General features: G+C 42.8%; 2 protein-coding genes across 7 annotated transcripts; one reads left to right on the top strand and one right to left on the bottom strand.

The window, feature by feature from the left end:
• Positions 1 to 2,750: 2,750 nt before the first annotated feature.
• thg1l (tRNA-histidine guanylyltransferase 1-like) lies at positions 2,751 to 8,521 on the bottom strand. 6 transcript variants are annotated; one of them, XM_030062567.1, is made up of 7 exons: positions 8,390 to 8,521; positions 7,098 to 7,304; positions 6,794 to 6,970; positions 6,444 to 6,613; positions 6,248 to 6,336; positions 3,594 to 3,701; positions 2,751 to 3,217 (listed from the first exon to the last, which is right to left on the bottom strand). In XM_030062567.1, the coding sequence occupies exons 2-7, from the start codon at positions 7,292 to 7,294 to the stop codon at positions 3,059 to 3,061; spliced, it is 900 nt and encodes a 299-aa protein (XP_029918427.1). In that variant the 5' UTR covers positions 7,295 to 7,304; positions 8,390 to 8,521; the 3' UTR covers positions 2,751 to 3,058. The 6 variants fall into 6 exon arrangements, with proteins under 6 accessions (XP_029918427.1, XP_029918428.1, XP_029918425.1 ...); XM_030062568.1 differs by lacking the exon at positions 8,390 to 8,521 and adding an exon at positions 7,903 to 7,986; XM_030062565.1 differs by lacking the exon at positions 8,390 to 8,521 and adding an exon at positions 7,712 to 7,858.
• On the top strand, positions 7,248 to 10,853 carry lsm11 (LSM11, U7 small nuclear RNA associated). Its single transcript, XM_030062564.1, has 5 exons — positions 7,248 to 7,320; positions 8,399 to 8,920; positions 9,552 to 9,691; positions 9,800 to 9,883; positions 10,269 to 10,853. Exons 1-5 carry the CDS (start codon positions 7,293 to 7,295, stop codon positions 10,605 to 10,607), a joined length of 1,113 nt encoding a protein of 370 aa, XP_029918424.1. The 5' UTR covers positions 7,248 to 7,292; the 3' UTR covers positions 10,608 to 10,853.
• Positions 10,854 to 11,017: the final 164 nt, after the last annotated feature.

Genomic DNA, 11,017 nt, shown 5'->3' with positions numbered 1-11,017 from the left:
TGGTGACATCATGAAGGCCAAGACTCCAGATTTTACAAACGAATGATGTAAAATGATGACAGATGCATTTTATGAGCAAACACTGCCAGAGGATGAGACTGAGGTGTGTCCTCTTTCCTTCTTACAGAGTGCAGTGGATGGACCCCTGACTGTGGAGGCTTGAGGCCCCTGTGAGTCATGTGGTCCCTAGGCACTTGGTCCCTTGGATCCAAGAGACTGACTTAAAAATAAATAAATAAATAAATAAATAAGTGAAGTTTGGATCTGTTATCATTTAGGCTTAAATGATAGTTTCTCTTTGTCATATTTTCTATAGACATGATTTGTGCATGTGTGTGAGGATTAAAAAAGCAAACACAACAACAAAACAGTTTGATATAGGTGCATGTAGTTAAGCTGGGGATGGTGACAATCAGGTGTGTGAGATGGGAGGCAAACAGTTTTTTGACCGTCTCTGTGGGCAGCGTAGAACTTTTGTTTGCTCTGATGTTTGAGTTCATGAATGGAAACTTTATTGTTTGGATTGAATACGGACAAATGCAAAATACCTATGCTAAGGTGAGCGCTCATCACAGTAAACAAATTAATCTCGAATCCAAAGACATACCCTGGACATTGGTTTCTCTTTAGTCCCAGGCACGCATCAGAACAAGAGCACCTCAGTGGCTTATTTAAGCAGACTGTTTGATTGAAAGTCACTACACTTGATGCTTATTCATTCAGATGCTGCTCAATCGGGAAGCGGTGTCAGATCCCTACATTTATAAACTAAGCAATAAGCAGCATTACATGTTCTACTAATACAAACCATGTTCTTGGATTTGTCTGTATTGTGATGGAGCTGTGAAGGTTGGAACATCGAGGGATTTATAAGATCCAGGGTCCTGACAGAAAAGTAGTGCAGCAAATTATTCAAACAGCTATGCAAGGTCATGAAGAACTTCGATGACAGGGAGCTGGTTCAGACACACTGAACGTGAAAACCTACTCTTTGACAGACAGCACAACCTAAAAGTTGCTGACTTTAGCTTCTGCAGGTGGCTTAGTTACACGGCCGCGTAGATGGTGCTGAGTGAACCTGCAGCACCCTCTCATACTTAGCACCCGAGGTTTTGCAGAGAATTCCCTACAGTCCCTAAGCCTCTGATGTGTGGAGTATGGGAGTCGATCTACACATCATGCTGCATGAAAAAAATGCCTTTTGATAATGCGAATGTCACAAGGAAGATAAAGCTCAAAGGGGTCATGTCTGCTTCCCAGAAGACAGACACGTTTCATTAGAAGTTGAAAAATGCATCAAGCGAATCCTGCACCCTGTCATGAGACAACAAAGACAAGTCACAGAGATACTACACCACCGCTAAGTGCTGCCTGTCAGGGTGAGACTGACATGGAGACTGAATCAGGTCCAGACGAGGGACGATCTGGTGATACATTTGTGTAAGTTGGATGGAGATGAGCTACATTTTTCTTTGAATATGTGTGTAGTTCAAGTTAATTATAATACAGAATGTTTGAAATCATTAACTTTTTCTGTTATGTATAATTAACCTTTAAACTCAGCAGGATATGGCGGCCACACCACGCTGCTTCATACAGCATAGTAAATAAGTGAGCTGCTGAATTCCAACAGAGGCACAGTGCAACACGTCATACTCTGAAAACCACGACCACAGTTCATCCCCCTCGACTGACTTCGAATTGCATGAAGGTACCTCCTTGGCTTCCCACTGTTGTCACATCAAAAGTACTCATCAGACTGCTTCACACTGGGAATGGGTGGATTCAGCAGAAGACGCTGAGCGTTTTGGTGGAGAGGGCCTCTGATTCACATCAAGAATTTGAAATGGGGCCACTGTGGTTAGAGTGAGGTCAGCTTGCACCGCCAAACCACATGCCACAATGTCATCAAGCTTCAGCCACGTGTTACATGTCCATTTCCCATCTCTCTGTCCCCTTTCCTATAAATGACAATGAGAATAACAGACTAAAGTGTGTCATGATTGTCATGGCAACATGCTTAAAAACTAGGGGGGGGGGGGCGTTTTGAATTACCGCCAGTTGCATGCCTCCACGAACCTGTCAAATTGCAGTTTACATCATGTCTGTCCAAACTCGTAATGTTTGTAGTGAAGAGCTTGAAGGAATTAGGTAATAATTTTTTTTTTTTTTTTTTGTGAAATGGAGTTTATAACGATATTGACGTGTGATTCCAGTGAATAACTCCCAATCAGAAACACGCTGTCTTGGATATGGAGCTGCATCACACGGTGCAACAATAATCACCTGAAGCTCAATATCAACAAAACCACTGAGCTTGAGGTGGACGACCAGAGGAACAGGAGGCCCCCTGTCCTGCTGGTCATCCAGGAAGAGGAAGTGAAGTCAAAATGCTGAGTTACAGTGTTGAATAGAATAGTGATTATGCTGTCACAGTAAAGTTGGCTTTTGACATTTGGGTTATAATATGTAACGACTTCATCATTATATCTGATTTGACATTTGTGTGAAACCTAATAATTAGTGTATGAATGTATGCATTCAAAAGAATGGGATGGACATACATATGGATGGACAACCCAAAAATATAATTCCTCCGGCCACGGCTGTGGCTGGCTGAGGCATGAAAAGGCCTAATTGACCGACAATGTCGAATTTTCTATAGTGCTTTAAGGATGGATCATACTTTAATAAGATAGGTCTTCATCCCATGTGTCCATGGTGTATGATGAAGAAGCATCTTGGCCAAGTGTATTGAAAAAGAGTTTTTACATGTCAGTGATAATGTTCAACCAGGCTAAATACAGGTAAAAAAAATTGCTCTTAGATATCCAAACTACTAATATTGAGACAGTACATGAAATGAATGAATGTTCCAGCTGTGAGAAACCTCTTGTAAAACATCAATCAGCATTATAAAACTTGAGTCCTTGACAATCAAGGGTAACAAGCTTCATGGGTAACACGGTCATCTGTCTGCATCAGTCTGTATCAAGCTGTCTGTTCAGTTAGAGTCACTGCGTCTGTGGGTCCAACTTCAACCAATCGGTGCTCAGCATTAATTGTCGTCCTCCAGAATGTCTGGGTGGTCCTCCCAGAACTGCTCTCCTATAATGTCACAGTGGAGCGCACGCACCCTCTTCCTGCTGCGCGTCACATGCACCTCCTTCTCCTCTTCGTTTGGAAGCTTCACTCGTTTGGTCACAGTTTCATCTTGCTGAGAAAAGGGAATGGGAGAAAGTACAGTGAAAAATAAAGAAAAAAAAACTTTATTAGACAGGTACACTAGAGAAAGACAAGGAAGGCAGGAGAGAGAAAGGAGATGACATGCAGCAAAGGGGCCACGCTGGAATCAAACCCAGGCCACTGTGCTTAAGGCTATCCTCAATAATATGTGGTATGTGCTCTACACAATGCATGGTGCACTACTCGTGCTGCACAAAAAATCTGCTTCACATTTGGTCTGAATACACAGCAACACCTGCAAAATAAGTCATGCAATGCAATAAACGTCACATGTTGATGCATTCTAATAGTGAAAGATTTTACCAATAAGTACATTCAGTCAAATCAAACCATGTCTGAGAGCTCACCTTCTCCCAGATAAGAGTGGTGCCTTTCCTGTGGAGGGCGGATTCATTGTTGTAGTTGATGTCAAACTCAGAGAACAGGATCTCATTTTTGTCTGCAGCTAACGTTCCCTGGAGGGATACAAATAATCAGAGTTACACAGGGAAATAATTCACTTAAATGCCTTTTAATGCCATATTCAAGTCATATGCGACGTCTCACTATGATACACTATATTACCAAAAGTATTCGCTCACCTGCCTTTACTCATACTATGAACTGAAGTGCCATCCCATTCCTAACCCATAGAGTTCAATATGATGTCGGTCCACCTTTTGCAGCTATTACAGCTTCAACTCTTCTGGGAAGACTGTCCACAAGGTTGAGGAGAGTGTTTATAGGAATTTTTGACCATTCTTCCAAAAGCGCATTGGTGAGGTCACACACTGATGTTGGTCGAGAAGGCCTGGCTCTCAGTCTCCGCTCTAATTCATCCCAAAGGTGTTCTATCGGGTTCAGGTCAGGACTCTGTGCAGGCCAGTCAAGTTCATCCACACCAGACTCTGTCATCCATGTCTTTATGGACCTTGCTTTGTGCACTGGTGCACAGTCATGTTGGAAGAGGAAGGGGCCCACTCCAAACTGTTCCCACAAGGTTGGGAGCATGGAATTGTCCAAAATGTTTTGGTATCCTGAAGCATTCAAAGTTCCTTTCACTGGAACTAAGGGGCCAAGCCCAGCTCCTGAAAAACAACCCCACACCATAATTCCTCCTCCACCAAATTTCACAGTCGGCACATTGCAGTCTGAAATGTACCGTTCTCCTGGCAACCTCCAAACCCAGACTCGTCCATCAGATTGCCAGATGGAAAAGCGTGATTCATCACTCCAGAGAACGCGTCTCCACTGCTCTAGAGGCCAGTGGCGGCGTGCTTTACACCATTGCATCCGATGCTTTGCATTGCACTTGGTGATGTGTGGCTTGGCTGCAGCTGCTCGGCCATGGAAACCCATTCCATGAAGCTCTCTGTGTACTGTACTTGGGCTAATCTGAAGGTCACATGAAGTTTGTAGCTCTGTAGCAATTGACTGTGCAGAAAGTCGGCGACCTCTTTGCACTATGCGCTTCAGCATCCGCTGACCCCTCTCCGTCACTTTACGTGGCCTACCACTTCGTGGCTGAGTTGCTGTTGTTCCCAAACGCTTCCATTTTGTTATAATAGAGCTGACAATTGACTGTGGAATATTTAGGAGCGAGGAAATTTCACGACTGGATTTGTTGCACAGGTGGCATCCTATGACAGTTCCACGCTGGAATTCACTGAGCTCCTGAGAGCGGCCCATTCTTTCACAAATGTCTTGTTTCACAGTCTGCATGCCTGAGTGCTTGATTTTATACACCTGTGGCCAGGCCAAGTGATTAGGACACCTGATTCTGATCATTTGAATGGGTGAGCGAATACTTTTGGTAATATAGTGTATATGATAATTGTGAGAACCCACAATACATTTACCCCATCATTTCATTATAACTTTTTGTTGTATATCACCCAAATTTTTGTTTTAATTGTCATTTCTTCTTTACTGAATTTTGTGCTCTGTTGCTGGATAAAATAAATAAATAAATATAAAAATATAAAACAACAAAAATATAAAATAAATATCATAATTATTACTAGCAATCAAATTTCTACTTATTTTGGTTCAGAATTGCTCATTTTTAAATCCCTGAACAGTACATGACATTTAAAAAAATCAATAAAGTGATTAATTTAGTGGGATTCCTGTTTAAAACAAATAGAATGTATCTAAAGCACATTTATGTAAGTATAATCCATCAAATCATACTTGTACTGTATATATGAACATGCACACATTCTGAAACACATAATAACAACACTGCCTCTGTACCTATTCAAGATAAGTTTGATGATCATAATGAGATCTCAAGTGTGTGTGCTTGGTTCATGAATTACAATTTATATTAATAATATTTCATTTATAACTAATTGCCATGCTCATCTGTATGCAGATGATACAATATTGTACTGTATTGCCAACACTGCTCAGCTAGCTGTGGAAAACCTGTAACATTGCTTTAACATTCTCCAAGCTATACTTAATCATCTTCAACTTGTACTGAATCCACATAAAACCAAGTTTATGTTGTTCATGAGAGCTAGAGATAATGTTAGCAAAAACTTTTATGTTTCCACTGTGTAAGCATCCAACATTGAGAGAGTTACAGGATATAAATATCTTGGTATTTGTCTGGGTGACACACTCAACTTCAAATTTCATGTAGACAATCTTGTCAAGTAACTATGACAAAAACTTGATTTCCTGTGTAGAAACAGAACTAATTTTCATTTGGTTAGTAGGAAAAGGACTGTTGAAGCTGTTTTTCTTACTGTTATGGACTAGGGTGGTGTGATTTATAGGCACGCCTCTGTCTCTACTCTTAAACCCTGGGATGCCGTTTATCATTGTGCTCTCAGGTTTATTACTGGAGATGTTTATAGCACTCATTGCATCCTTTATGAAAAAGTTGGGTAGTCTTTGTCTGTGAGACGGGACAGAAACATGATTTGTTTATTTATGGGGTCCTTACTGGAAAACTGCCGTCTTACATTTCATCTATACTGATCTGGTCTGAGAGAGTTAATTCAGTTCTCACCTTTAAGCGGTCCTCTGCCTGGGCTGTGGTGAGTCCTCCTTTTTGTACTAACGTCCAAAACACTGTGTTGTACAAGTTATTTACATGACCTGAAAGAAACCAAAACAGTTTGAAGCATCTTCTCTAGTCAGCTTAATGAACAGAATCATCTGACAGTTAAATGTGGCTGCACATCAGAGCAGCAGCATGTGCTTACAGTCTGCTTGCCTCCAGCTCAGGTAGTCTCTGAGGTTGCGGTTGCTAGGATACAGGACCACCCGCCCATCAAAGCCAGGGGGGTACAGGAGGGGCTCCTCCCCAAAAAACTCCTTCCAGTAAAACACATAAGAGGAGGAGAACTGGGAGGCCACATGCGTCATGAGCTTACTGCCAGCAGAGCAGCGTTGACAGGACAGCAGGCAGAGGGATGTCGGGGTGGAGGAGACACACAAAGTCAGGAGACACAAGGAGGGAAAATCAACCGTCAACCAAGGATCAAGAATATCCTGTATGTATTTAAAACCCTGTGAGAATGAACTGATTCTGAGATGTACACAGCAGCAGTACCTGGCTCTCCTCTTGAACCAGTTGGAGGTCCTCTTGAAAACAAAACTGAACTCATCACTCTGTCCATACGCAATGATAATGTCCTCTAGTTCCTCCATGACAGAGTGAGCGCTCCGTGTCATCAGGCCCAAGGCCCTGTTGTCATTGGGCTTTGTAAATTTATGCTTCTCTGCGAACCTGAAACACAAAACAACAGTTTATGTATATTTTAATATCACATCAAGCCAATCAGGGGCTCAAACTGGACGGGAAATATCTTGACAGTGCTGACAGTGGAGCTGTCTGACTTGAATGAGAAACTCACTTGTGAAAGTTGCGTCCATCCAGTCGCACAACAATGTAGCAGTTTCGGAGACATGTGTCGTCTGTTTCAAAGTTGCGGACATACTCAAACTTGCTCTTGGCCATAGTGCTGCTGCTGCTGTGAAATAGACGGACCAAAGGAGGGAGAAAACAAGAGGTGATGCCGCGACGGATTCTGTGTGTCCTCTGAATCAGCATGAGGATCCTCCTGGAAGATGAAGATGGTTCAGTATAATTAATATTACTCGTAATACTCCCGATTTCCTGCTTCATTCATTTGTCACACGTTGTTTTTGGCTACCTTACAGCTAACCATCGGTCAGCTGTAAATGACAACAGTCAAAAGTAGAAGCAAGTGATTGATCGACTCGCTCTAAATTAGTTAACACAGGATTCCCAGTGCTACTAATTCAACGACTAACTGGCTAGCTAACCAACATTAGTAGATTTTGACTATCATGTTTCATCATGTTTCTCTCTGTCCTAGCGAACTGGTTTTGGGATATCGCCTACTCCATGCAGATAAATTTCGATTATCGCACATGACAGTATATTGTACTGTACCAATGTCGTCAATTTCCATTTGCATTAGTAGTATGTCACAAACTGCCTGACATTTTCACTTTACGGTTGTCCAGTTCACACACGCCGGTTTGTACACAGTCCATCACCCAATACAGTCGTAAAGGTACTGCGAACACAACGGACGAAAGTTCCGGAACAGAAACCAAGCAATTAAGTACGAGTGGCTGCAACATTTTCAGTGGCATGTGTGTTTTCCCCGCTATACATCAATATATTATTACAGTGACTGGATCAAATCTGTCCGGTCACAGGCTAAAATCTGCGAAACAGCAGTTAATTTGTGGCCAATTCAGTTGTGTTCTTGCGCCCCCGCTTGGAGATTGGGGAGATCGCGACCAAAGATCGTTTATTTAGTTAATGAATGAAGAAAACATCACTGGGGTAAAAGTGCACATTCTCTCCTCATTGTCTCCCTCACACGTGTTGCAACAACGCCGTCTTTTTCGTTACTATAGTGACTTAAACAGACCTGATAACTGGTTTTATTCAATAACAACTCCTCATTAAAAAAAAAACATTGTAGCACTGCATGTCCACAGTATCTATATATGTCTATATCTATATAATTTTGTCCAAATCCTCGCTAACTACATTATTTTATTTTATATTATTTTATATTATTTTATTTTATTGGTACCTGGTGATATGGTCAAAATAAAAGTTCTCTAGTCTTTCTCACTTATCTTACTTATGCCTACAGTATATTACCTTTCCCAGGATCCATTGCTTCGCCGTGTGCTTCCGTGGTTGATTCAAACATGGAGGAGAGGGAAAGGGACACAGGGGATGTAAACCCAAGCTCTACGAGTTCCGACTGCAAAGCCACAGCTCCGACATCCAGCTCCAGCGCACCATCTGTGCCGGAGCATGGAGCGGACTCAACCCGCGCAGCGAGCGGCGACCTCGGCGATAAACTGGACGTCTGCTCGGACAACTTCGACCCACTGCTGGCCTTGTACTCACCGACCGTGCCTCTTCCCTTCCCCAACATCAAGTGCTTCAACAATGTGTCTGAGTACGAGAGCTTCCTGAGGGGCGGCCGAGGTAGAGCCAAGCCAGAAAACGTGGAGAAAAGGCAGCGGAAAGCCATGAAAGGAGTGGCCGACCCGGAACGCATCGAAAGGCTGAAGAAGCTCATGGTGCGGAACCCGGTGCCAGAGGCGGAGGGGGAGAGCAGCAGCAGCACACCGCGGCGCAGGAAGCAGAAGCCCCCCAAAAACGTCCTGACGAGGATGCCCCGTACGTCAGAATAAACAGCACCCCCGAATACTATTTCATCACCCATTTCAACCAAAACATCACTGCCTCCGTCCACTGCAACTTTTGTGCTGCTAGTTGCGACCGTAGGAACTGAAATTCAGTTTCTATGGTTGCACATTGCACCGTAACGTCTCCTGTTGTCATGGCATCAGCTCGTTGTGAACATTCGATGGTTCTCCATCACAAGTTGCACTCAAGTTGCCACCAACTTATCTATAATATACTTTTTTCCCTTTTAAATTGTAGAGAAGTGGTTGCACCATCAAAAAGTCTTATGTCGCCGTGAATAAGTATCTCATGCTTAATGAAAAGGCTTGCTAGAATGTCCACTCCATTTGTTGTTGTCTTGTTGCTAGAAATAATAGTGGGATTGCTTTTCCAGAAAACGTAAACGTCCTGATTTGTATTATCTAGTGGCAAAAGTAACATTTGATTTGTCACTGACGATGTGAGTGAAAGTGAAAGAGTAAGTCATTACACTGCTTCACTGGGAATGCAACATGATTATAATTTCCACAGAAAGCTCGGTGTGTTTCAGCTGTATAATGAATGCATCACTTGTAACAGTTGCAGTTATGTAACCAGCTGTGATGCTAATATGTGTGTTCAGTGTGCAAAGGGGGTCCTTTGGGTGAGCTGCACCGCTGCGTCGAGGAGAGGATCAGGGTCAAAGTTCACATCAGGACCTTTAAGGGATTACGGGGAGTGTGCTCCGGCTTCATCGTGGCCTTCGACAAGTTCTGGAACATGGTAATCTCAGTTCATCGCCACCTTACCAAACAACACACATGTACCACTGATTAAATCACCCCGTGTTCCCATTACATCTAACTGTTCCCTCTCCTTTCTCCTTGACAGGCAATGGTGGACGTAGATGAGACCTACAGAGAGCTTCTCCTCGGGGAGGCCCTCTACCATGAGAAGGCCCTCACTGTGTCACGGGTGAGGTGCTAGTTTGGTCTCTTAATTATAACAGATGAAATAATGTGCCACTTAGTAATCTTGCATTTATACATTTTTAGACACAACGGTATGGGTTCAGCACCCATACCATTATTTGAAACAAAGAACAAGCTTTGTATTAACATTAACAACAAACAGAAACTGTGTGATTCGAGTATTTGAACATGTAGGCTATATTAGAATAAGAATATTCAGGTACTAGCGCGACATTGGCTAAAAGGCTAATTTCAAATATATTATCTGCTTAAACAATAAACACAGTGGTATGATTGTGTGCTCTCATTATTTCAGGTATTTCACGTAACTTGGTGTTGACTTGGTGCTTTTGTTGTCAATAATTGATTTCACTAAAATCCCTCCACAGCTCTTTGAGAAGCTGAAAATCCAGGAGAGCCCAGAAGGCGATGAGCAAGCAAAAAAACACAAAGCGAAGGGAAAAGCCAGTTGTCCTCAGTCTGCTGATCCTTCCCCAGTGAGCAAGGAAGGAAGCAGCAAGAGAGGGGATAACAGGACAGAGTCCAGGCTGTCAGGAGACTCCGTCAGAGGGGAGCAGGAGAAACAGGGAGCGTCGTTGAAAGCCCGGGGGCCAGAGACTGGTGGGAGGAAACACTCCCAGGCCTATGGCAAGGTCCATACCCGTCACGTCAACCAGCTGTTCATACGGGGTGAGAATGTAATCCTGATTAACCCACAGCCACTCTGAGTTCTCTTCTTATTTGATGTTTACCCAGGATACTCTTTGGAGATAAAAGCGCCTATGTTTACAGCAGTCACAATCAGTTTACATGAACACTATGCAGCAGTTGTAATAATGGGTGTAAGACTGTATCACTAGGATCTGAGTAGATTCAGAAGAATCTTATACTGATATTACTTATATCATATTGATATGGAGGCTTTTCTCTGCCCACAAGAGAAATTAAATTGAACTTCAGTAATAAAAGCTTCTGAGTAATTTATTGTCTTGTTCTTTCCTGATGTCGGCCCCTGATGAAGTAAGTTTATTGTGATGCAGCTCTGTGCTATTTACTCGGATTTGGCTGTGGTATGATTATTACCCAGCAGGTGGCAGTATAAACACATTGGATGCCATCTGTGAGGCCATTGTCATCT

The sequence above is a fragment of the Myripristis murdjan genome, chromosome 10 (assembly GCF_902150065.1).
Source record: "Myripristis murdjan chromosome 10, fMyrMur1.1, whole genome shotgun sequence".
Lineage (NCBI taxonomy): Eukaryota > Metazoa > Chordata > Actinopteri > Holocentriformes > Holocentridae > Myripristis > Myripristis murdjan.
Note: the sequence above shows the minus strand (reverse complement) of the source record. Positions and strands in the feature narration are given on the sequence as shown.